General features: G+C 43.9%; 1 protein-coding gene across 2 annotated transcripts in view; it reads right to left on the minus strand.

Moving 5' to 3' along the window:
- Positions 1-27,926, minus strand: part of LOC147698897 (apovitellenin-1-like) — a 108,568-nt gene that overhangs the window by 79,602 nt on the left and 1,040 nt on the right. For both annotated transcript variants that reach the window (XM_086935518.1, XM_086935519.1), the window contains exon 2: positions 9,992-10,088. In XM_086935518.1, the coding sequence (XP_086791644.1) occupies positions 9,992-10,049 (58 nt within the window). In that variant the 5' untranslated portion in view covers positions 10,050-10,088. The remainder of the gene's footprint in view (positions 1-9,991; positions 10,089-27,926) is intronic.

The raw sequence follows: 27,926 nt of genomic DNA on the forward strand, positions 1-27,926 counted from the left end.
GTGTGACGATGATGTTGTTTGTGCAGTTAGCATCAAACAAGTCTCTGACAAAAACTAGTCGTAGGGGACAACCTCCTCGCAAACAGCTTGTTTGTTTTCGCTGTGGTTCTAAGAACCACATTGGAAACAATCCAACATGTCCTGCTATTGGTAAGCAGTGCTAGTGTTGCAACAAGTTTAGTCACTTCCAAAGTGTATGTAGAGGTGGAGCTAGCTCTTCCTTAAGCAAAGTCAAAATTTCAAATGTTTCTGTGGATGATACTGACTTTGAAGTACAACAATGTGAGAAGAAATTTACAAATGTCTTATTCACTGTGGATATCACTGATTGTTCCAATGTCACCTCCGTTAAGGGACCCATTGTTGATGCAATTGTCGATGAGAGATCTATCTCTGTCATGGCTGATTCTGCTGCCCCGATTACTATTCTTGCTGACCGTACATTTTATGAATCATGGTCACCTGGTACTTCTCTGTTGTCCCCTGACATCAATCCTAAGGCTTTTAGTGAGCAGGCTATCAACTTATTAGGTTCTTTTGGGGGCTGGTGGAATGTTTGGACAGATTCACCAAAACCAAAATCTATGTTGCTGTTATCAATCAATCCGTTGTTTTAGAAAGCGAGCTACTCAACCGCGAGGGTCGCAAAGCGCTGGGGGGGAAATCTGCTCTGGATCAGTCGGAAAGCCAGGTCTTGAGGTCTTTCCTGAATGTGTGCAATGTTGGGGGGCGTCTGAGGTTGACAGGGGATCCAGGTCTTGGCTGCGTTGTAGGAGAACTCCCTCCCACCCATCATAGCTGTTAATGTCAGGGATATTGTTGGGTGGAAAGATCTTGCATGTTTAGGAATTATTTTGTATCCTGGGCAAGGTCCTCCTATCACTCTAGGTCCTCTTAATAAGGACATTCTGCTCCTAGACTCAGAAGATGATATTGTTTCACACCTTGTTGACTCTTTCCATGGTGTATTCAAAGATGCTGTGGGTTCTGTTAAGGGGTTTGAGCACTGCATCAAACTTAACAGTGGTGCTGCCCCTGTTGTCCACAAAGTGAGACCTGTTCCCCTTAGTATTAGAGAGGACCTCAAACATTTGTTGAATAAACTCAAATCGGAGTGCACCATTGCACCCATTGATGCCTCAGAATGGGTTTCTCTGGGTATTTAGGCAGCAAAAAAGACTGGGGATCTCAGATTGTGTGGTGATTTCAGATCTCTTAATCACAACATTCTTGTGGATTGCCATCCTCTTCCACACATCTAGGAGATGTTGGCCAATATTGGTAATGCCAAATTCTTCTCCACCATTGACCTACATTCGACATATCACCAGATTCTACTCTCTGAAGAATCTCAACCTCTTTCAGTGCTTGTAACTCCATGTGGTGATTTTAAATATCTCAGACTTCCATTTGGACTTTCATCCGCGGCAAGTGTCTTCCAAAAGCTCATGGATGGGTTATTTGGGGATAGGCCGTATGTTCAGGCATTTCAAGATGACATTCTTGTTTTTACCGAGTCCAAAGATGAACATGTTCAACCCTTATGTAAGGTACTTAATGTACTTAATTCCACTGGCATGACAGTCAAATCCAACAAGTGCAAACATTTTGGTAATAAGGTTGGAACATCTTATCTCTGCAGAAGGGATCAAGCCAAAATTCTGTAACCTTTAGGCCATTAAAAATGCTCCTGCGCGTATTGATAAGAATATTTTACGTTCTTCTCTTGGCCTTTGCAAATACTACACCAGGTTTGTTCCTGGTTACTCTCTTGCTGGGCAACCTTTGAGAGATTTACTTAAAAAAGGTGTGAAATTTGTCTGCAGTGACTCCATGTCTACAGCGTTTGAGAAGCTCAAATCTTTTGTCGTCAATGCCTGTGCTTTATGCTCATTTGATCCTTCTGGTGATTCATTTATCACTGTTGATGCTAGTCTTAAAGGATTAGGAGCTGTTTTTGGGCAGTGGACAGATGGGCAAGAGAATACCATTGCTTTTGCTTCTAAATCTCTTTCTGAAGTTGAGTGCCACTAGAGCACCATTGAGAGGGAAGCCCTGGGTGTTGTTTGGGCTGAGCAAAAATTCCAAACCTACATTTGGGGGACGAAATGTGATATTTGTACTGATCACAAACCTTTGGTGTTTCTCTTAGCTGGTAATGGTTTGGGTAAGGCGCCTGCAATCCCTGGTCAGGCTTCTTTCCAAATTACAAAAATACGATCTAGATGTCAAGTATATCCAAGGTGGAAAGAATGTTTGTGCTGACTGTTTATCTCATATCCCTTTACCTTGCAATTTCAGTGTTTTAGATGACCTTGATGATTACTGTGTTGTTGGTGTCATTGATGTAGTACCTGCAAGTGGTAGTAAATGTTCACATGAAGATTGGGTCCTAGCAATGGAAAAAGATGAAATTTTGAAGAAAGTCAAGTTTTTTGTTAGAAACAAGTGGCCCACTAGTAAAACCTAATCTAGTGAGTTGAGGTCTTTTGCACAGGTAAGCGAGGAGCTATCTTCTGAAAATTGGCATTTCCATTTGCAACAGATTATTTGTGCCTCCTCATTTATTAAGGGTCAAGATTGCTGCCATTGCTCATGAGGGGCATATGGGTATGTCTGCTACTACAAAGAAAATCAAACAGGTTTACTGGTGGCCAGGTTTGGGTTTTATGGTTGTCAATTTTGTTTTGAAATGTCCCTAGTGTGTTGTCTCAGATAAACACTAGAAACTCTACAAAAAACCTTAGTTTTCAGTTCCTTTTCCTGAGATGCATTGAGAGAAAATTGGTCTTGATTTTTCTGGGCCTTTCAATCTTCCTCCATCTTGAATTAGATATTTGTTTGTTGGTATAGACTATTTATCTCTACTGGTTATATTACTCTTTTGTTGAGGTGGCTAACTCCGCTTCTGTCATTTCTTTTTTAGAGAACATTTTCAAAATTGAAGGTGCACCTAGTTCCATTGTTACGGACAATGGTGTTTCTTTTGTCTCTGAGGATATGACGGATTTCTTGAATACATTTGATATTAAACACTACCAAGTTGCATTGTACAATCCTTCCGCTAATGGATTTGTTGAGAGGGCAAATTGCATTCTCAGGGAAGGTATTCAGATTGCTGTTGCAGCTAATGTTGAAGTTGCTGATTTCTTGCAAGAGAAAGTTTGAGCTTATCTCACTTCACATCATTGCACCACTGGAGTCACTCCTTTCAAAGTTCTCAGAGGTAGGGAAGCAAGCTCAAAATTGATCCGTGATTGGTTTTCTAATCTTAGTGCTGGTCCCTATTTGATTGGTAAGAGGTTTGAGAGTGATGATCGTGATGTCATCAGAAGTAGAGTTTTGTCTAAACAAGTCAAGCAAAAAAAGTACTATGACAGCAACTCTAGAGTCAAACCTGAGAACTTTTCAGTAAATGATTAGGTTCTCATTAAGAAACCTTTAGTGTCTAAAGGTCAATCTACCTTTCCTCTTCCTGTACGCGTAATGAGATAAGTAAACCTTCTCTTCTGTTGGATGGGAGGGGATGGTGGAATAAGGATCGAGTGGTGAAACTCACAAATGAACAAGCTGAGATTTGTAAACAAGTTTATGATGATAGAGATGAAAACAATGAATTTTCTTCAACAATTGGTATTCATCCTGGCATCCCCTTTGAGTCTTCTGGTTCTGGAAATGATCCCATTGTACCTGCTGCTTCTGATTCTTTTTGTGCTCCTGTTGGACGTGTTGTTCGGAGGCTCGCCCTCTCAACCAAATTCACAAGTTGGTGTTGAGGGACGGCTTTCTCGCAGCCATCGCACCATCAGGCTGCCATCTAAATTGATGGATGATTATATTCTGGACTAATTGTTTTTTTGTTTGCAGGGAAAGCGGGGTGATGTGGTATGTAGGTTATGTATATGAGTTTATTGTTTCTGTATCTTTTAATTCCGTCCGAACCCTTATGCCTCACCTTTCTGGTTGATAGAATTTGGAGCTCTGGTTGACGAGTGAGAGTCAGTTACTCTCCGCTTGTCTGCCTGCTTGCTGTGTTGCCGTGGGTTCGTATTTATATGTCAACCATCTACATTAAAGAAACTTTTATGGCAAGAAACAGTCAGTTCTCACAGCGTAACCCCATAACACAATATCATTTCAACATTACACGTACATTCAGTGTTCTGTTGAGGAATTACTTAAGATATCTCTTTATTTTATAGAGATCCACTGCAGCCTGCAGCCTTCCTTGACACCGGAAGTGACGAGACTCAATGTGGAGGCCTGTGTCTCTTATTTTTCTCTAATTCTTTCTCCGATCCCTGCTTCAACCACCAGCTCTCATGCTCCACTGTATTTGGTGGCGATAGAAAAAGTGCATCACTTCCTTTGGATCTGGCACAGATTAGGCAAAAACCTGATATCTTTGACAGTTTTAAGTCAAGATTCATAAAAGGGTTTTACATTAATTATGTTTTTACTACTATTTTAGAAATGTGCAAATCTATCAATTTACCGTTGCTGTAATTTTTGATAAGACAAGTTTCCTCATTTCGCTTTCAAAATCAAATAAAATATCTCTAACTTAAAAAGATAAAATGACCGAGCTAGGTGAATATTTCGTAGGAGGGCTGGCCACTGAAATCCGACATCTTCTAGCCTGCCACCCTGACAATAAATATACGCTTATCTACCTGTGGGTCTGCTGAGGATCAAGTCTGTTCTTAGGGAATTTTTGGCAAGGCCAAGTTGAGGCATCAGTCCTAACTGAGAAGCGCAAGCAATTCTCAACCCTGAACTCTTGGCAGTGTCTCCCTAATTCTAAACTTTGATCGCATGTTGGCAGTGTCTCCCTATTTCTAAACTTTGGTTCTCAGTAGCATCTTTTCTGTGGGCTTGTATGAGAAAAAAAAAGTCAATGGGCACACTAACTTGAATTACTGTAAAGCTTACCTAAAATGTTATTATTGTAAATTGTGTTACGGTCTTTTTAACGGTTTGATATAATGCATTTGTGCTTTTATGATCTTTTTTTAATAGATCAAATAAAGATTTTAAATGAAGAAAAAAATGACAGAGAGAAAACATAAGAGAGGGGAAGGAGGAGGAGGGAGAAACAGACAGTAAAACAGTAACAAAGAAAGAAATCAGTGATGAACAAGAACTTGAAACAGTCAGATAAATTGGCGGGGTGTGTCTGGTGTTGGATAAAAGAAGCATGACATGCAAACATGACGATGCAGGCTTGCTATTCGTCACCCTGACCTTCAAAGCACTGGCTTCAGGCTTCTGAGCAAACTGTTGGACCCCAGCACTTAGGGACACGTTCCCTAAATAGCGAATTTTAAGACATTTCTATTTAAGGAATGCAAAATGGTATGTGAGAAAGTAGTGATCACCCAATACCAATTCTTTAAGATTCGCAATCGCAAATAGGTAATCGCTTATAGGTAATACTACTCCGTTAGTTCCTATGCGCCTAAAGGCCCACAGATGCGAATGGTTTTGCATTATCAAATTTGCAATTACCTATGTGTTATTAAGCAAATTAGGTACTGCAAACCCAAGGGTGCCCCGGGACCCAGGCCCCCCTGAAGCAATCCAAAAAACAAATGTGCACATATAAAGCACAGACATGCCCGAGCGCATGTGTGCATTACATGGCTCTTTAAACAATGCTTTTTGGGTGCATTTTTTAAAATTGCACATGGTTATCATTATTATTATTAGATCGGTTTTATACAGCGCACGGTTACCCTGGAGCATCCCAGCGCTTTGCCAACAGAGTATTACTAGCAGAGAGCAGAGGCAGAAAAGATCAGCAGAAGAGGAAAGTTTTCAATTGTTTTCTAAAACGCAAAAGACATGGTTCCGCGCGTAGACCTAGGGGGAGAGCATTCCAAAGGGTAGCGACATTAACGGAGAATCTCCTTCCTCCTGATCGGGCCTTTTTAATCCTGGGGACAACGGTCAGATGTTGCTGGTCTGAGCGTAAGGTTCTGCTGGCTTTATACGGGATCACCATCTTTTGAAGGACGGGAGGGCCTTTGCCTTGCAAGATTTTGTGCGCAAGGCAGAGGGATTTAAATTTGACCCTTTCCCGTATTGGCAGCCAGTGTAACGCTCTCAGTGCTGGTTTGGCCGAACGAGACATGGGGATGTTGTATAGCATTTGTGCTGCCGCATTCTGAACTTGTTGAAGTCTGTTCAGAGTGATCTCAGGGGCACCGAGGTAGATCGCATTGCTGAAGTCCAACCTGGACATGATCAGACCCTGGATTAAGAGCTTCCGAGATAAAAAAGGAATCAAAGGCAGTACTTTGCGTACCAATCGGAGGAGGCCAAAACAGACACCCGCTAGTTTGGAGGCCTGGGTCCTAAAGGAAAGGTCTTGTTCCAACCAAATGCCCAGGCTCTTGATCTCAGCCTTGGGTTCGGGAGGGGGTCCTAGGCAGCTGGGCCAGGCCGAGCAGGGGAGAGAGGGAGTTTTTAGTCCCATCAGCATTATCTCCGTTTTGGACCCATTCAGTTTTAATGCTGAGTCCCCCATCCAAGAATAGACTTTTGAGAGGCAGGCGTGAAGTATCTGGGAGTTGTCCGTGGATTGGGAGAGGGCGAACACCAGTTGGGTGTCGTCGGCGTAGCTCACGATCTTGATGTTAAATGGAGCCACCACATCCTGCAAGGGGGCCATGTACACGTTAAATAGTGTAGGACTCAGGGAAGAGCCCTGGGGCACACCACAATGGAGGTGGGTGGATGACGATCGTGCGCCCCCTTCCCAGACCTGGAAAGATCTTTTGCTGAGGAATGACCTGAGCCAGTTCAGCGATGTCCCCCTCACTCCGGCGTCTGACAGTCGCTGGAGTAACACTCGATGGTTAACAGTGTTGAACGCTGCACTAAGGTCCAGGAGGATCACTGCCACTGATCCTCCCGAATCCAAAATGCAGCGTGCCTCCTCCGTGACTGCCAGCAAGGCGGTGTCAGTGCCTTGGCCCGGGCGACAGCCTGTTTGGGAGCTTCTTAGCACACGTTGGACTGAAGGAAATTGGATAACTGACAGTTAACCAATTTTTCCGTGATTTTACTAAGTCCTGGGAGGAGCGAGATGGGCCTGTAATTAGCCATATCTAGGGGGTCTAGGCTGGGTTTTTTTAGGAGGGCTTTTACTATTGCACTCTTCCAATTGGGTGGGACTATACCCGCGCCTAATGAGGCATTGATAACTGAGGTAATGGGCTTCACAATGGAAGGGCAACCTGTTTAAGAATCCTCATGGGGACAACATCCCGGGGAGAGCCACTCTTAATAGAGCGTAAGACTTTAAGGGCTTCATCCTTAGTGACTGGCCCAAAGGATTCCAAGGTCCTCTAAGGTAGGCCCTCATCCTCCAAAGGCTCAAGTCCTATCCTGGATTGGGGAAGGGAGATCAGAATTTTTTCAATTTTTGTATGGAAGTACTGTGCCAGATTATTGCATTTGTCTTCCAAATTCTCCTTGGGAGCAGAAGGTGTAGGAACCTTTAAAAGTTCTTTAACCACCAAGAAAGTTTCTCTTGAGGAGTTGGAGGCATTACTAATTTTCTCTTCAAAAAACTAATTATAGCTAGCCGGATGGAGAGCTTGTAGCTCCTCATTGCCGTTCGGTATTCCGTCTTACTAGCTACTTCCCAGTTTTTCCTCCAGGCACGCTCTAATTTTTTGCATGCCCTCCGCATAACCCTCAGCTCAGGTGTGTACCAAGGGGCGGTGTGTAGTCTTTTTTCCTTTCTTCCTGCCGATCTCATAGGGAGGACGGCGTCTAGTGTGTTCGACATCCACCTACAGAGGTCTGCTTCTGCTAAGACATCAAGTCGATGGTAAAAGTATTTCATAAACGCTTGTTTGCGTTTAGAAAATGCTTGGTACATGTGCTTAGGGAATCTCAATTTGCGATTCCTATTTGTAGTCGCAATTTTGGGTAATTGCAATTTTTGTGATTACCTAAAAGTTCAACTACAGAGCCTTTCATACGTTATGAAAGGCTATTTTGCATTCGCAAACAGCCGAATTTTGCGATTTGAACCGTTTGCGAATGCAAAATTGTTTCATGCATGTGGACCTTATTCTTTTACAGATTAAGCACTGATTCCCCCACCTCCCTAACGAATCGCAGCAATCAGAGATTGAATTACATCCTGCTTATCTATCAGGAACTTAAGAGGGGAGAAACAGGAAGTTCTCAAATCCCTTTCTGATAAAAAAATGGAGCCTCTGTAATTTTTCACAAACACATGCGAAGATATGTACAGGCAAAAACAGCAGATATAACTGAGTGAAGGTTCAGCTCATTGCTAAAGGGATATGAGGCCTAGAAATAAGGTTAGTGAAGAGTACAATTAAGTAATCCAGCATTATTAATAAACACGTATTACTGTTATGTTTTCCTATTATATCAAGGGTGAAATACCAACCGAATGAAGTTTTTAGTGAAGTTTCGCAATTAACACTTTTGTTGATAAATAATCCTTTTCTACTTTAATTACAAACAACTTTTCAAATTTTGAAACTGAAATAAAAAACTGTCCATATACTCTGCATCAGAGAGGCATTCCGTGGGCGTTGCACCGGGTTTTCACACACTGCCCCAGATTTACTTAATCACATAAACCTGGAGTAGCGCCAAAACCTTACACCTCCGCAGAGCAGGCGTAACGAGAGGAAATATTTTTATTTCTGCTAGTTTTTTCCTCTTTCCATGTGTGCTGCATTCTACAGCCCACATAGCAAGAGTAAAATGCCCCTTTCTGCACAAAACAATCCTGTCTGCAAAAGAGGCACCCTTGCACCATGGCGCAAGGCTGCCTACGTTTGTGCTAGGCAGCGAATTGTGCACCAGCACAGGCAGAAAGGACAGGAATGCACTGTCTTTCAGAAATAGGGTGAATTCCTACCCTTTCAAATTGGCATAGTGCAGCTCAGCAAGAAGTCTTGTTGCTCTGCCCTACTCCAATTCCTCATAAATTAGTCCCTTAATTAATTTGCGAGCATAGGAAATCGGTCTTCGGAAGGGACGTCCTAGACACGCCTTATTCAGTATGGCTTCCTAAACCCATTTAGCAATTCAGTAAACCGGTTCCAAATTGCTAAATGGGTTTGGTACATTTGAAAAAGGAATTTAGGGTTCACAAACCCTCTAATTTACCAAATTAAAGGGTTTGCAAACTCTCAAAACCCTTTGTACATGAGGCCCTTGGTCACTTCTTGTAGTTTAAAATAAAGATGTGCAACTGTCTTTCTGCCCTATCAACTTTAGAAAATCTGGACACTCTGGGGCTTATTTAGAACTGCCGGAACGTCACTTTTCTTGACGTTCAGGCAGCACACTGTGCTTACCCATATCTACGAGGCCACGAAAAGTCACTTTGCAACACTTTTCGTGGCTTTGTAGATATGGAGTAAGCAAAGCAGCGCAAGTGAATGCCTTCCCTTACTCTGCGTCAAAGAGGAGTTCCATGGGCATGGTGGTGGGTGTTCCCCCACAACACCCATGGACCTTGGTGCAGCCCTAGATTTAAGATATCACATAAACATGGGGCAGCGCCAAAACCTTGCCCCCTAGTTTTACAAAGACATAGTTGAACCAAAATATTTTGTTATTGATAATACATCATACAACTATTAGGGATTAAGGCACCAAAACGACTTCCTAAATTAAGCAATCTTTAAACCTTCTTCTGCCTCAAATGTCAGATTAAGACTGTTTTAGGCTTGGAGGAGCAGTCTTAAGACCATTTGAAGGCAGGGCAAAACTCTTCGCCACACAGGTCTCCCTTTCAGATATCAGAGGGTCTTAAGACTAATGAGGGACATTTTTTCCTGGTTTAGCACACTAAGCCAGGAAAAAAACTTTGGCAAACCAGGACATTAGTACTTATTTATTGGGTTGTCTCCGAATTGGTAGTGTTTGGCCAATTCCAGGCTTCTGCACCTCCATCAGTTCAGTCATTTAGAACATGTTCGGAACTCACCTGAAAGCGTTGTCCCAAGAATCAGGACCAAAGCCACAGCCAAAGACCTGGAATGCATAGTTCAGTCACTGGCCGGTAGAGAGCGCTCACGACTATACTGTAATATAAAACAAAAGAGAGTGCAAGTTAGGGGCGCTCGCATATGTGACTTTAGCAATTATGACAGTAACGTAAAAGAAAGAGAGAGTGAGTTAAGTGTTGTCGGAGCTCTGCGGACAGCAAGTCTGTAATATACAACAAAGAAAGAGAGATTTAAGTTGCAGGGGTTTCCGGTCCAGGGAAGACACGGCTTGGCAGTTCGGGCTGGAGTGTTCCCATGAGGCACAGAGTCAGTCTAATTTGCATATGGCCATGTCTGAACTGGGGTGGCGGAGTGAGTGAGCTAAAGAATGATGATGGATTTAACCCAGTTCAGTTGACTGGGGGTGAGTGCTTGCCATGTTCAACACTCCGTCCATCATCCCCTTTGGTTTGACACAGGGCCCCATCCTGCAGTCAACGGGGTGGCCAACCCCTTCATGGCCTTCAGCAATGCACTTTGTTGGGTAATGTCAGCTGCAACAGAACATTTTCTCTGATGGCCTACTAATTAGAGCACAATGGATTTGCACCCACAGCTTAATTCTTGAATTTGCGATGGACGACGGGAGAAAAGCTCCCAAATCCAATGTTGTGCTTTCACTTGTTGCAGTGGCGTCGCCGTGGTTTCACGCATTCACATGGGATCTGCATGATAATAAGACAAAATATCTCTCAAATGTAACCATTCATGTCCAAGCCTGAACATGTTTTAAACAATAATTTCTCTTCACTTCCTTGAGTAAAGTATTAGTTACATGTCAAGTCTGGTGTAATTCCACTCAGCTGTTCTTTCTATAAGAAGGAGCAAATAATTTTACGTGAGTTAAAATGACAAATATCACTCGTGGAACTCCTGCCCTTTATTTTTAGGCCATGCTTGATGAAGAAACGTAATGGATGTTTCATGCACATTCGTCGAACAGTGCTAAAGATAGTAAGAAAAAAAAAATTCAATACAAATTTGGAATTATCCAAATATGCTGAGTTGCTATCGCCACCTCTGTGGTATTGATACATAAATATTCTTTATATGTATTCATTACTAGAATCTACTCTTTTTGAACGAGTGAAATGTTGATTCCTTTCAAATTTAGCTGTTAAGCTATTCCTAATTTCTAGCACGATGACTTAGAAGGCAAGGAATCGGGTGGAATTCCATATTTCTTTGTAATTAGTCAAATTAACAGGTAAAATTCATCTTTGCTTGTCCTCTAAGAGTTGTAACTTCTCTTTTGTATATTTTGGATTATTTTGTTTGGGGCTTTTTTGGACCACGGAAACTGCAAATGACAGCAGTCTCTTAGTAAATATGATACTCACATAGTGTGTGGTCATATTTCTTGGTGTTGTGTTGGCGTGGGCCCTAGGCCCACATGCTGAGAAATAATGGTACACGGACACACAGTGGTTAGGTGCTGGAACTGGCCACGAGCATGTGCCCTTTTATTGACAGGCTTACGTCACTCGTGACACCTGTGAGGTATGCATGTGGAGGTGCAAGTGTGCGCACTCCCATAGGGGAGTGGCTACTAACTGTTCCTGTCGAGACACTAGAACATGTCTCGCAGGACACAACATTCCTCCAAACGCTTGCTTGGAGATGTAAGCTACGCACTATTAACGTGCCGGTGTTAGCATGTCCTTTATTCCCAAGTATCTTCCTTTTGCTGACATGGAGGATGGTATGTGGTGGATAACAACAGTTCATTGACTGGGTGCGTCAAGATTATGATTGGAGTCCGTTGGTGAAAGTTCACTGAATCGTTGCAGGGTCGACCGAAGGCTTTGTTAGACTGTCTTGCTGGGTCTGGTGACCTGTCGGTGGGGCATTGTCTCTTCCACCTCTCCTGCCTGGGGAGGCCATTGGGTCAGGCCTACCACAGGACTGCTGGTAGGCTGCGCTGGGGCTGTGTGTGTGCCGACTGGGGGGGGGCTGCAAAACCGCTGAGGAGCCACTAGCCAGTCTCTTGCACAAACCTCAAGGGTGTATGGGTCTTGTTCAGGACATGCTCTCGCTGCCGCAGGGTTTTGCTTATCAGCAGGTTTGGCAACAGTGTAGAGTTCCAATCCATTTTTATTCAAGATGGTGTCGGTGGACACACTTGATGAGGTCTGGAATGGTGGCATTGCCAGCCTTGTGGTGAATCTGGACGATGGTGAGTGATGACTTGTCTTGATGGCTGAAGACATTCATTCTGGAGTCTATCACCTGAGGTAGGGAGTAGCCAGGTACCTCCATGTCCTTTAGAGGAGGCACTTGCATCCGATCACTTGAACTTCTTGGGCTGTTCAGACGTTGATGACAGGCGAGTGATAGACACGGTGAGAAACGTAAGGCTTGAGACTCGGTTTGTGCAGGCTGTGCATCTTACTCTCAGACTCCGCTGTGCGGTTGCCAGTTCCTACTCAGGTTATCACCCTCTTCCCTTGCTGTCGCTGGGTCAGGACTCACTCCTTTTGTAGCTCAGGTTCTCTTCACTGTCCGGCCCTGCCACTCACAACTTCCCCTTCTGACCTCAGTTGGTTGTCCGATTCTTGGTGTAGACCTTCCGGTCACACTTCCACATTTCTTGCTGAGTGCGGTGTCATGCACATGACACTGATGACGTAGCTGCCATTGGGCCTGGACGACAGGTGGCGATGATCAGCTAGTAGAGGAGGTGTCTGGAGGGACATCGTAGCAATGTGACTTTGCCTCTTCTGAATCTGTTCTTTCACCTCTGGCATTTGCGGTCAGGAGCAGGGATGCTGTTCGACTCTGACTGCCGACGCTCAGGGCTGGACGGTCGCACTGTGAAACGATGGGAGCTTCGCGGTTTGCGCTTGCTACGAATTACACTTGATTCTCCCTTGGTGCTGTCTCCAGGGCCATTGGTCTGCCTTGGTGGCTGTCTGGTGTCTTTGGAGAATTCTATTGGCGGGGTGGCGCTACGAGTCCTGGTGCTTCTCCTCTTGTTTCCTGGGCGCGCCTGTGTATGTCCAGCTCTTCCAGGTGACAGGATTGTCACTCTTCTTTTTGCTTCTTCTCCGGGTGCAGTGACAGGCACCAAGTTCCAACAAGGCCAACAGGTCCTTTTAACTTCAATGGTCTCTGGACCATGCAGGTTGCCACTCTTCTTGGCTGCGTGGTGAGCAGCCATTCAATTTGGGTGCTCCTTCTTCAGGCAGCTTCTTGAAGCTCCTACTCCGTGTGTGCCCTCTTCAGGGAATGGCTTCCACGAGTAGTAGAGAGCTGAAATGGCGGCTGGCCACTTGTGGTGTGCGACTCTCCTCTTGTCAGCCTTGGGTCACTGACAACTCCTTCTTCAGGCAGTGTGAGGGAGGACACTGTGGTGCCTTTGTCCCCTTTGTGCTCCGTTGCTGTTGTGGAGATGTATGGGATCTCCATCACCGTTCTTTAGCCCACTCTGCCACCCCAGTTCAGACATGGCCATATGCAAATCAGTCTGACCTTGTGCTTCATGGGAACAGTCCAGCCCGAACTGCCAAGCCATGCCTTCCCTGGACCGGACACAAGCTACTGAGAACCGGTTTCTGGCATTTCAGCCGTCTTCATCCCGGCTAGCTTGAATCCAGTGGGAAAGTGAGCAAGGGACTCACGTCTGAGCATACCCTGCCAACTTATGGCAAACAAAGAAAAACCAAAGGAAATGATGGATGGAGCATTGACAATACAAGCACTCACCCCAAGTCAACTGATTTGGGTTTAATCCATCACCGTTCTTTAGCCCACTCTGCCACCCCAGTTCAGACATGGCCATATGCAAATCAGTGTGACCCTGTGCCTCATGGGAACAGTCCAGCCCGAACTGCCAAGCCATGCCTTCCCTGGACCGGAAACAAGCTACTGAGGACCGGTTTCTGGCATTTCAGCCGTCTTCAGTCCGGCTTGCTTGAATCCAGTGTCAAAGTGAGCAAGGGACTTACGTCTGAGCATACCCTGCCAACTTATGGCGAACAAAGCTTGGCAGTTCGGGCTGGACTGTTCCCATGAGGCACAGGGTCAGACTGATTTGCATATGGCCATGTCTGAACTGGGGTGGCGGAGTGAGCTAAAGAATGGTGAGGGATTAAACCTAGATCAGTTGACTAGGGTGAGTGTTTGTATTGTCAACGCTCCGTCCATCATCCCCTTTGGTTTTTCAGTGTTGAGTTGGCTGTCACTCTGGGCCGCTGCAGCCTTATCAGTGCTGCTGGACAGTCTTGTGCAAAAGCGTTTAGATATATGTATATTTTTTTAGACGTGGTACCTTATACTGGCCACTAGGTGGCACTGCGGGCATTGAGGAGACCACTGCAACTGTTCCTGAGTGCTGCAGACCTTGTGGGCGTTCGAGGTGCCGGTCTGGGAAGGAACACTGTGTAGGTGTGGAGCACGGGTACTCATAGTACGACCCGCCAGCGGCCCGGCAAGCCTTCCCTGGTGGCCCGTGGACCTTTCAGACAATTTACCCGTGTTTAAAAAAAAAAAGTTAAAGTGTGTCTGCAAACACTGCGCGCCAAGACTCTCCTGCTCCGTGGGGGCCCGGGCATTCCAGTGATAGTCAGAGTGGAGCTGCAGGGGCGCTAAGAGGTGAAATACGAAAGCCTCATTAACATACAAATGGTCTTTTAAAGACCTGTGAAGTTCTCCCAGCTCTGTGTGTGTGTGCCCGGAAGCTGTCTCAGCCCAGGCACACACAGGCAGGGTGCGATGAAGAGGGTGACAGAGGGAGGGAAGGAGAGCGAGGAAGGGAGGGAAAGGGAGAGCGAGGAAGGGAGGGAAAGGGAGGCAGAGAGAGGGAGAGCGAGGGAGGGAGGGAAAGGGAGGCAGACAGAAGGAGAGCGAGGGAGGGAAGAAAAGGGAGGCAGACACAGACAGAGGGAGAGTGAGGGACGGAGGAAAGGGAGGGAGAGGGTGGGAGGGAAAGGGAGGCAGGGAGAGGGAGAGCCAGGGAGGGAGGGAAAGGGAGGCAGAGAGAGGGAGAGCAAGGGAGGGAGGGAAAGGGAAGGAGAGCGAGGGAGAACGAGGGAGGGAGGTGGAGGGAGGCAGACAGGGAAGGAGGGAAAGGGAGGGGGAGGGAGAGCAAGGGAGGTAAAGGGAGGGAGAGCGAGGAGGAAAAGGGAGGCAGACAGAGGGGGAGCGAGGGAGGGAGGGAAGGGAAGAGAGAGCGAGGGAGGGAAAGGGAGCGAGAGGGAGAGAGAGCGAGGGAGGGAGGGAAAGGGAGGCATACAGAGGGAGAGCGAGGGAGTGAGGGAAAGGAGGGAGGGAAAGGGAGGCAGACAGAGGGAGAAAGAGGGAGGGAGGGAAAGGGATGCAGACAGAGGGAGAGCGAGGGAGGGAGGGAGGGAGAGGGAGGCAGACAGAGGGAGAGCGAGGGAGGGAGGGAAAGGAGAAAGGGAGGCAGACAGAGGCAGAGCGAGGGAGGGAAGGAAAGGAGGGAGGGAAAGGGAGGCAGACAGAGGGAGAGCGTGGGAGGGAGGGAGGGAAAGGGAGACAGAGAGAGGTAGACAGAGAAAGGGAGACAGACAAAGGGAGAGGGAGGGAGACAGACGGAGACAGACTGAGGGAGGCAGACAGACGGAGACAGACTGAGTAAGGGAGACAGACAGAGTGAGGGAGACAGAGAGGGAGAGGGAAGGAGAGAGAGGGAGACAGAGAGCGAGAGGGAGACAGAGAGAGAGGGAGACAAAGAGAGAGAGAGAGAGAGGGAGACAGAGAGAGAGAGAGAGGGAGACAGAGAGAGTGAGACAGTCAGAGTGAGTGAGACAGAGGGAGTCAGGGAGAGAGAGGTGGGAGAGAAAGGGAGTGAGAGGGAGTGAGAGGGAGTGAGACAGCCTGAGTGAGACGGAGGGAAAAATAGGGAGAGATGGGGGAGAGAGGGAGGGAGAGAGGGAGAGAGAGGTTGAGAGAGGTTGAGAGAGGGATAGAGAGGGAGATAGAGGGAGAGAGAGAGAGAGAGAGAGAGAGAGAGAGAGAGAGAGAGAGAGAGTTGTGTGTATACCAGGCCCGGTGGCTCAATGGACGAAGGTGTCCGCTGCAGGGACTTGTGTTCAACCTCATGGTCACAGTTTTTTTGTAGCTCTTGCGCCGCCCCTCCCCTACTGACCCCACCCCTACTGGTGCAGCCCTCGGACACAAACCACACTGTAAATTTGGCCCACGAGAGAAGGTTTGTGAGTACCCATGGTGTGGAGGGAAAACAGGTGAATCAAAGCTCTTGATGAGGCTATGTCCCTTGCTTGATGATTCCACTTGTGTTCCGCATATCTCTTTTTGTTTCTACCAGGATCACGGCTGGCAGTTTCCCCTCAGAGGTGAGAGAGAGAGAGAGACACTAGGTGGCGGTGCAATGCTAATCCCAGCACAGGCCCAGCAAATTCCTCACACTGCAGGCATCATGCTGTGGGGGCTGGTGGTGCTTGACACGTTTGCTCCTGTGCTGTCCATGTCCTGGAGAGATGCAGGGTGGCAATTTCTCCCGCGGTCTCCAAGGGTGCTGCACGGTGGGCACCCTCGTCACTACCTCGTGGGCGCTAATGGAGACAGACATGGTCAAGCAGGGTCACACAGTGGGTTGCTGCGAGCGAGGCAGAGGTTGTGGGGTGAGTATGTGGTGCTGGTTCCCTTTCTTTGCTGCAGGTAGAGGGTCAGCAGGCAGGGGCGGAGCGCTGCTGACCGGGTCAGGCTGGGAGGCTGTGGGAGGACTGACACACCTCTTGGTGTGCCTCAGACTTGGTGGGGTGCAGGGTTATGGCTTTCTCCCTGCTCTGTGGGGTCATCTGGACACTCCTTACTTATGATGGAGTCCTCCTGGATCGACACGTGGCAGCAGATTATTTTGGCCGATCGGGGTAGCTGCAGCCTCCGTTCCTGCTTTTCCATGGTGACAGTATTTCCCGCTTAGCGCTGGATGGCAGGGTTATGCAGGCAGTGCCTGTCTAGACTTGCAGAGCTGGTGCGGGCTCAGTCCTCCTGCTGGCAGAGAGTTTGGTCCACAGTGTGAGTGGGCTGGGAAGCTCCAATCACCAGGCCACCACGTCTCTCTCCAGCACTGCACCGTTCACGGTTTTTCCGTACAGCTGGTGGGCAGTGGTGCAGGCCTCATCTTCCACCTATAGCGTGACTTGCTGTGTTCTTCCCGGGCAAATTACAGAGAATAAACAGAGGGAACCTATTCCAGTGGTGAGGGCGACATAGGAAAAGCCCCAGCCTCCATATTTTGATGCACAAATGCGCCGAGGATATAGCAGAAGTTGACTTTTTGATACTAGATTCCTGTCAGGGAGGTATAGAGTAAGTCTGTCCTGGAGATATTTTGGACTTAGTCCTAACATAGAGATTTCAAGAGCCATAAGAAATTGAAATTGAAATTGAAATTGAAAGTGTCTTATAAAGCGCACTTCTACCCGTACCGCAGGCCTCGTAGCGCTATAGACCGCTGGGGAACCCGTCCTGGCTTTCCCTGTGAGATAGTCCCTCCTGGGAGTCTCCAAGGTGAAACCAGGCATCCCGGGCATTTGTGAGGGGCCGTTGTGGAGATGAGGCAAGCTAATGCCCAGAGTTGCCGAGTGTGTTCTCTGGTTGGAGTAGGCACCGAGGCGAGAATTATCGAGTCCGCTGATCCTGGTCCGAGACCCTGCCGCGTCGGGAATCGAACCCTGGTCCCGGGCCGTTCTCTGCTCTCGGGTCTGCCGCCTCTAACCAGTGAGCCACACCACTCCACTAAGAATCATCCAATTTCCTTGGCAAACGGTACAAAGGCAAATTAACCTCTTATTTTGGACATTCTTGCTAATCCTCAAGTTGACTAGCTTAGAGAACATTTGCAAAAAGTGGGAAAGTGGCAGAGTGAGAGAAATCAGAGTGAGTAAATTCTGCCTCGATAGTTCAAAAGGAAAAATCCACGAAATCCAACGTAATCATCTAGGGCCCCATTAGGATGGCGGGCGGATCGCCCGGCCGGCAGTAGCCAACGCTGACCCGGCAGGGCCATCCGCCCGCCATCCATACCAAAAAGACTGTCCACCATATTAGGATGGCTGGGGGTCCGCGGCGGATGGAAAGACCTTCCACCGTGTTTCCACCAGTCGACTCGTCAACCGGGCGGAAAACATGTTTAATACGGTGGCGGTGTCTGCAAGGCACCGGCATCCATATTAGGATGATGGCAGAAATCAGCCTTTTCATGGGGCTTTGCCGCCATGGAAAGGCATGCGGTCTTTGCTTTTGGGGGCCCATTGCGGGCACCCAGGGTGTTGGGGTGAGCAGGGGGGGCACATGGGGGGTACCATTTGCATGCGCAAGGTGGAAGGCACTGCGCAGTGCCTGTCACGTTGTGCATGCAAATGCACGACATGCATTTCTTACATTTCGGCGGGTGCCTCTGACAGCAACGCCCACCGCAATGTAAGAAATGCAGGATGCGCCCGCCAGTGTGGCGGGGGCATCCTAATGAGTAAGGCGCAACCGCCGCACCTATGGCGGGCGGTCTCTTTGGCAGTTGCGGTGGCGGACGGACTTTGTACGCCCGTCATCGTAATGGACCCCCAAGATTGGTTGGCTAACTCGGAACAAGGGGTTCCCAGAACATGGCACTCAGTGACAGAAACGCCTATTACTCATGTAACTCCAATGCTAACTGGGTTTTATTTGGCAACAGCATGTCAAGCCTCCCCCACAGTAGATTTCAACTGCAAATAAAATATGTATAAATGTTGCTGGATATTTATTATTACTTGTACATGTAGTTGGCATCTGAAAATGGAAATAGCAGGCTCTGGGAGCATTCAACCTTCAACTCACTAGCCAACAAACCGCATTTACTGCAGGACACCTTTTAGTTATTTCAATTCCATGTGTGAGATGCTGCTAAGCAACTGGGAGTTTGAGTCAGTGAGAGAAACTTTGGGTAACATTTTGTCTTGAGGCAACTACCATCACCTTACTTCAAGCCTTTGGTAAATGTAACACAAAGTTAAAAGACCCCATTACAGATGAAATAATAGAGGCATTTAACACCATATTCACTCAAATTTAAGACACAACTCTTCTGGCTCAAAACTCCAATAAAATCCATGAGAGTCAGAGTTAAACAAAAGATAGGTCCACTGGTGATCTAGCAGAGCTAAAGTTGGAGGGATACCAAACAGAAAGACAGTGGAGAAAACCATACACTGTGGAACTGAAGTTTAAATATGACGCTGCTATAGCCAGTGCAGGGGTACACAGTTGAGGTGTAACCAAGTGCCTTACAAATCGCATTATTATTATAATAATTAATATTATTATAACTATTATTATTATAACATACATAGCAAAAATCAATAGCATAAAAAAAGACTTTAATTCCAACTGCATCAGCGAGGCTCCTAGCTTGGCTAATGAATCAATGAAGAACTATACAATCCCCAGGCACCTAGACCCCAGTCATGCCCTTCAATGAACTATGGTAAGGTTTAGTGCAATTGTGTGAGAAGATCCTTAGGGTCTGGAACCGTATTACTCTGGAAGACGTTCGAGCTCACCCTGAAATCAAGTTCACCACATAAGAATGAGTCCAACACCAATGAGTCATTTTACAACCGTTACAGGTATTGAATTAATAGCTCCAGTAACAAAAGGTTCCTCCTCCGGATTGCTGAGCAATTTATAAAACACAAGATTCATGAGGCTCCTATATCTTTACTTAGTACTGTGACTCTTAATGATATATATTATTTAGTTCACACAGGGGTTCTTTGCAACAATTTGGAAATCAGCAAATGTTTAGTCACTGCGAAAAATCCTTCTCTAAAGACTGAGATTTCACCCATTCTTCCGGCTTCCTTGGCAATATAAGGGTAAGACTGGATTTTTGCAGGATCACTGATACAATATTGAAATCAAAAATATTGTGATACAGAAATATTGTGTCAAAAATATCAATCACAAAAATATTGTCTTCTATACTCATAATGGTAAGTTCACAAATATCAAAAACAAATAACCTTTTACACTAAAAATATATATATAATATATTCAATTAAAAAACCATAGGTTTCAGGCCTTATGTAGTTAGGAATTAGCATTTTAAAAACCTTGCAAATTCACTTAAAAACCATAGGTTTCAGGCCTTATATAGTTAGGAATTAGCTTTTAAAAAACCATTGAAATTGCTCCTATATAGTTAGTTGTACTAACTATATTTCGCGCACCCACAATCCACTGCTGATGATGTCACATATTACATCATTCATGACATGGTCAGTGACATCACTGATGACATCACTGATGACATCTCAAATTACATCACTGATGACATCACTGATGACATAACTGATGAGATCATTCAGTGACTGTTTGTTTCTGTAAAGTTTAAATATGTTTTACATATTGAAGAATGAGTGGATGTATAAGTGTCTGGATGAAGGATTTAGTAGGTGTGTGACTGACTATGAGTGAGTGATTAAATGTGTCCTACTAAATGCATGGGTTAGTGACTAAACTGTCTGAAGGTGTGCATCAGTATGTCTGTTGTTGTGTAAGCTGCTGCATGTGTTGCTCAGTAGCTATATGAGTGGCTATATGGGTTATTGATTGGTTGCCCAAGTATTTGAATGGGAGACTGAGTGTGTGTGTGTGTGTGACTGGAAGGTGTGTGACTCTGTGCATAGATGTGTGAGCAGTTGATTCACTAGGTGTATGAGTTCAAGAGGGATCTATGACGTTACAACGCGTTATTTTACAACGCAGACTGTAACATCGCAATTTTTACAACGCAGGAACCATTACAATGCATGCCTTTACAACGCATGTCATTACATAGCAGATGCTATTACAACGCATACCATTACAACGTAAGTATAGGTAAGTGTATCTTTTAAAAAAAATGTAATTAAGTTAATTTAATTAACTGAATTTAACTAATATAATTAAATTAATTTTAAAATTGTAATTAATTTAATTTAATTTAATTTAAAAATGTAATTAATGTAATTTAATTAATTTAATTTAATTTTATTAATTTAATTTAATAAATGTTATAATTGTAATTAATGTAATTTAATTAATTTAATTTAATTAATGTAATTGAATTATTTTATAAATTGTAATTAATATAATTTAATTAATTTAATTTAATTTAATTAATTTAATTTATTTAAAGTCGTATTTTAAAAAAAACTGAACACTAAAAATACCCCTGTACCCCAAAACCCAAACCAGCCCTAAAACCTAAAAATACCCCTGTACCCCAAAACCCAAACACAGCCCTAAAACCTAAAAATACCCCTGTACCCCAAAACCCAAACCCAACCCTAAAACCTAAAAATACCCCTGTACCCCAAAACCCAAACCCAGCCCTAAAACCTAAAAATACCACAGTACCCCAAAACCCAAACCCAGCCCTAAAACCTAAAAATACCCCTGTACCCCAAAACCCAAACCCAGCCCTAAAACCTAAAAATACCCCTGTACCCCAAAACCCAAACCCAGCCCTAAAACCTAAAAATACCCCTGTACCCCAAAACCCAAACCCAGCCCTAAAAACCTAAAAATACCCCTGTACCCCAAAACACAAACCCAACCCTAAAACCTAAAAATACCCCTGTACCCCAAAACCCAAACCCAGCCCTAAAACCTAAAAATACCCCTGTACCCCAAAACACAAACCCAACCCTAAAACCTAAAAATACCCCTGTACCCCAAAACCCAAACCCAGCCCTAAAACCTAAAAATACCCCTATACCCCAAAACCCAAACCCAGCCCTAAAACCTAAAAATATCCCTGTACCCCAAAACACAAACCCAACCCTAAAACATAAAAATACCCAAACACCCCAAAACATATACCTCAGTACCCCAAAACATATACTCCTATACTCATACTTATTTTAAAAATTACTTAAATTAATATATTTAATTTATAATATTAAAAAACATAAATAAATATAATTATTTATAATTAATATTAATTAAATTAATTAAATAATATTAAATAAAATTTAAAAAAATTATATGCTTACCTATACTTACGTTGTAATGGCATGCGTTGTAATAGCATCTGCTATGTAATGACATGCGTTGTAAAGGCATGCATTGTAATGGAACCAGCGTTGTAAAAGTTGCGTTGTAATAGACTCCCGTTGTAAAAGTTGCGATGTAACGGTGCAATACCGTTCAAGAGTGCATGTGGAAACAGCTATATGGGTGGTTGACTGTGTGCATGGGTGTGTTGGTGAGTGAATGGATATCTCAGTGCTACATGTGCAAGTAAGTACATATGTAAAACACAGTGCATGTGAGAGTTGGCATATATAAATGACTATACATGAGAGCCAGTGAATGTGCGAGTGGCTATATGGATCATTGTGTACTTGTATCAGTGATTGTATAAGAGAGTAAATATGTGTTAGCATATGTTTGGTGTAGTGTAAGGTGTTGTGTGTATAACTGTATAGTTGAGGAAATGGAAGTGTGATTGATTCTTTGCATGACTGACTAGGTGTGTGAGTAACTCCATGGATGAGTGGCAGTGTGTGAGTGTCTGTATAGGTGTATGAGTGCATATGATAGTGTTGTATTTATGAGTGACTGTATGTATGAGTGATTCTATGGGTGAATGAGTGAATGTGTGTGTAGACCTTGGAATCAGTGAGTGAGTATGTAGTAACTGGTATTGGTGTATCAATGGTTTCAAGAATGGTAGTCTGTATTTAACACTGGGTGTATCAAAGGTTATATTAGAGTGTGACGAGGTACATCGTATTATAACATGAATGATATCATCAGTGATGTGATCAGTGATGTCAAGTGAGATGTCATCAGTGATGTCATCAGTGATGTCATTTGAGATGTCATCAGTGATGTCACTCACCATGTCATGAATGATGTAATATGTGACATCATCAGCAGTGAATTGCGGGTGCGCGAAATATAGTTAGTACAACTAACTATATAGGAGCAATTTCAATAGTTTTTTAAATGCTAATTCCTAACTAAATAAGGCCTGAATCCTATGGTTTTTAAGTGAATTTGCAAGGTTTTTTAAATTCTAATTCCTAACTATATAAGTCCTGAAACCTATGGTTTTTTAAGTGAATTTGCAAGGTTTTTTAAATGCTAATTCCTAACTATATAAGGCTTGAAACCTATGTTTTTTTCTGTGAATTTGCAAGGTTTTTTAAATGCTAATTCCTAACTATATCAGGCGTGAAACCTATATTTTTTTTCAATAAATTTCAAAGGTTTTGTAAATGCTAATTCTATTAGCGGATAACGTTTATATATGTTATTATCCTTCTGGGACCACCTGAGCAGCCATCTTGTTTCTCAGGAGAAGTGAGGCACAAGAAAGCACAAAACAAGAGTGGAAAACGCGAAAAGGGGGCAGGGTTGAGACCCCCTAACCCCCTAGCCCTTCTCAGAGGGTCCCAGAAGGACCAAGTGCAAAAAAAAATATTTTTTTTTAAATCGCGGGGTACGCGGACGGTACGCTTACCCTACGTGTACGGTGCGCGTACCCCGCAATTTAAAAAAAAAAAAAATTGCCCTTGGGGGTCCTTTTGGGACCCCCTGAGAAGGGCTAGAGGGTTGGGGGGTCTCTACCCTGCCCCCTTTTCATGTTTTCCACTCTTGTTTTGGGCTCTCTTGTGCCTCAGTTCTCCTGAAAAACAAGATGGTGGCCAACACTTCCTGGTTTGGACAGTTTGGAATGTTGACAGTCGACTGCCAGCCAATCAGAAACTCGCTCGCGCACGTAAGGGTACGCGCATGTACGCGTACGGTACGCGTACGGTGAGCGCATGTAGATATATAATTTTATCAAATTCAATTTTGTCAACAACTACTGGAGGCATTTTCACCAAATATAGAAAAGGCACTACTGCATACCTGTCCCTACCATTTTGCCAAGTTTGGTGTAATTCCGTTCAGCCGTTCGGGCTGTAGCCGTGTCTAAAGGTCCCATAGAAAATGCCATTTGAAAAATTTCAAATTCATTTTTCTCAAGAACTACTGGAGGGATTTTCACCAAACATAGCAAAGGCACATCTGCATATCAGGCCCTACCATTTCGCCAAGTTTGGTGTAATTCCATTCAGCCGTTCGGGCTGTAGCCGTGTCTAAAGGTCCCTATGGAAATTAACATGGGGAAAACATGTATTGGGAGCCCCCTTTCGGCCCTCGCTTGACGAAGCCCCCCGAAACTTTCAGGGAAGGAGCGGAGCGGAGATGGCCAAAATTCTGGAAAATTACACACAGATTCCTCAATCGGCGCCAACGTTATTCCCAATAGAATGTTGCGCGCATATAGATATATAATTTGCTCAAAATCATTTTCTCAACAACTACTAGAGGGATTTTCACCAAATATAGAAAAGGCACTACTGCATGCCTGTCCCTACCATTTGGCCAAGTTTGGTGTAATTCCGTTCAGCCGTTCGGGCTGTAGCCATGTCTAAAGGTCCCTTAGAAAATGCCATTTGAAAAATTTCAAATTCAATTTTCTCAAGAACTACTTGAGGGATTTACACCAAACATACAAAAGGCACTGCTGCATACCAGTCCCTACCATTTTGCCAAATCTGGTATAATTCTGTTCAGCCGTTCGAGCTGTAGTCCTGTCAGAATGTCTCTATGGAAATTAACATGGGGAAAACACGTTTTGGGACCCCCCTTTTTTCTCGGCCCCCGCTTGACGAATCCCCCCGCAACTTCTAGGGAAGGATCGGAGCGCAGCGAGAAAAATTTTAGGAAAATTACAGGCAGATCCCTCAATCGGCACCAAAGTTATTCCCAATAGAATGTTCGGAATTTCCTATGGTAACTAGGTCCTAACTATAATATATTTTATATATATATATTATATATATATAAATATATATATATATATATATATATTTCGTCTATATATAGTTAAAAACTAAATACTATTTATTTGACATATAACATTAATATAATGTAAATAAATGTTTAAGTAATATTTAAAACATATATAAATACAAACTTATTTAAACAAGCACACACATATATATGAATGTGTACATATATACACATATATAATATAAAACTATTTTCAAACAATAAATATGATCTATATTTTAATTTTCTAATTATTTTTAATAAACAAATTATTACAACTATATATTATATATATATATATATATATATATATATATATATATATATTATTTATTTACACATCAAAAAAGTCAATAAATGTACCAAATAAGCTGAACAATATGTAAAATCTGTCTAGTTTCATTATACATAAGACAGTAAACAACATAATTAAAACTATGTTAATCTATAGTACTATTATAAAGAGAGAACACACACCTTTGAGCCAGGTAAACTCGGGAACCACAGCGCCAATCAAAACACCCAATACATCATAGGAAACGTCAGGGTAAGCAGATGGACATAGGCGATATACCATAAAAAAATATACCTTAGAAGGAAAAAGTACGTTCTTTCAGAAAGTAGTCCCTTGGAAGTAGCTCCATGTCTGAGGTGGGCGTGTGCGTTTAACGCGTGCTGACATCACAATCACGGGTCCGCCATGTTAGTGAAGTAGTAAAGTGCTTGGAGAGCGGACATGAGCGTGACCAGAAGCGGGCAGGACAGGAGCGCCAAACCGACAGACCACGGATTTCTACATGCCAAAAGCGGACAGGAGCGTGGGCAGAAGCGGGTAGGAGCACTAAACCAACAGCCTCCGGAGTCAGGACAGGAGCGTGGGCAGAAGCAGCCAGGAGCAACGAAACGAACGTGGGCAGAAGCGTCCAGGAGCAAGGAAACGGGGTCAAGGAAACAACACCCTGCGCGAAAAAGATCCTTTGTTTAATTCCCTTAGCGGGTCAGAGAACTGTCATTCAGGCACTCTTCACATCCAATATGGCAATGTGCTGTACCTCGGCGTGGATAAGACTTCCATCCAACGCTTGCAGACTATTCGAAACGTGGCTGAACGGTTGATTTTTCATCTACTGAGGCGTGCCTCAGTCTCCCCTCTGCTTTAGGAACTGCACTGGCTCAAGGTCTCTAAATGCATTGAGTTCAGGGCATTGTGCTGTATGTTTAAGGACAAACATGGCCTAGTGTGGTCATACATTCGCAAACTGGTGACTCTTTATTTGCTTCTCAAACCGCTGAGATCTTCAAGCCTTTTGCTGTTCTCCATACCCAGGTTCAGTAAAGCCTGCATGAAAGGCTGCTCCTTTGCCTACCCAGGTCCTAAACTGTGGAATTCTTTCCCGGTAGCTCTTAGGAACTGCAACTCCTTACTTGCTTTCCGTAAGAACCTGAAGATCTGGTTATTCTATTGTCTGGGGTAGCTGTGCACATTAGAAATCTTTCAAATAAATAAAAATAAATAAACGTGGGGGTAAAATTTACTATTCCCACTGCATTCACTGGTGCAGTACATAGAGAGTACTTCACTTCAAACAAATAACGTATTTAAACAACTCTATTAAATATCAAAAATCTAAAATTCCATATATCAATATTAAATGTCTTAACTTTAACAAAAAAATTAAAATAACATAAATATTAAAATTTGTAATAATTATTATCAATCAATTAACACAAATATTATTGATATAATTAACACCTGAACTCCTATTCCTATAACGGGCAGTCAGACCGCTGACCGTTGTTGCAGCGGTCAAGAGACCACCAAACAAGTTGTTGGTGGTCTGACCACCCTAATACAATATGACCAATGGGGTGGCAGTCGGAAAGTTCTTTTTTCCACTGGGGTTTGTGCTGTAGCCCATGATAAGGGGTGCAGCACAAGCGGCAGTGGAAAAACCACTTTGTGCATATCCATGCTCTTTGTGGCACACGATTCATGGATGTGGGGGGACACTACATGTGCCTTCAGGGCCCCTAGGTGACAGAGGCCTGTTTGGGGCCCCCAAAGTCCCTTTCCGGCTGCCTTTTCATGATGGTTGGACCGCCATGAAAAGGGAGTCAGAAAGGGGCATTGTAATCCTTACCACAGTGCCTGCGCAGGCCTCGCCCTATGGTAGGGATACAATTCTCACCACTGCATCAACAGGATCCTGGATCCTGTTGGAATAAGTGGTCTTTCTCCCCGACCTCTGCGGCCCAACAGCCTGCATTGAAATGCAGTGGTCGGACCGATGGCATGGATGTCGAGCCGACCACCACTGACGGCCTGTTGGTTCACCCGACATCCTAATCAGGCCCCTATATTCCCACAAGCAATTAAAATGTAACGTAAATAAACAAAGTATAACACAATTAACATATTAAATATTAATATATTTGTTTTTTAAATAAATGAATATTTTTAAATTTATGATTGCTTAATAGCTTCCACCAAATTTCTCGATAAACGTAACAAATATAATACATTCACAATTAACGTAATTATCAATTAAATAATTATTGATAAAACAATAATTAATTATCAATAAATTATTTCTTAAGTAACTTCCCACCCGGTAACCCAAAAAACACAACCCTCACCTGACACATAAAAAAACTCTTGATTACACAATTTACATAATTAATTATCAATTACATAATGAATAATAATTTAAATAATTGATAATTAACTATAATACTTCCCACCCTGTACCCATATAAACACAACCCACACATCCCTAATTAAGTAGCATGAAATAATTAATAATTAAACATTTGTTATTATTTACAATTAATTTAATTCCCACCCTGTACACCTACAAAACTCAAAACCCACACCTAAAACATAACACCAAAAATAAATTAATTACTCAAGTTACATAATTATTTATTAAGAATTTTATATTAATTGTCAAATAATTATGATTAAAGCACTACCCACTCTATGCAGCTACAAAACCCGCAACCCGGTATGACACTAAAATTAGCAATAAACAA

This window comes from Lissotriton vulgaris, chromosome 8 (assembly GCF_964263255.1).
Source record: "Lissotriton vulgaris chromosome 8, aLisVul1.2, whole genome shotgun sequence".
In the NCBI taxonomy this organism is placed as follows: domain Eukaryota; kingdom Metazoa; phylum Chordata; class Amphibia; order Caudata; family Salamandridae; genus Lissotriton; species Lissotriton vulgaris.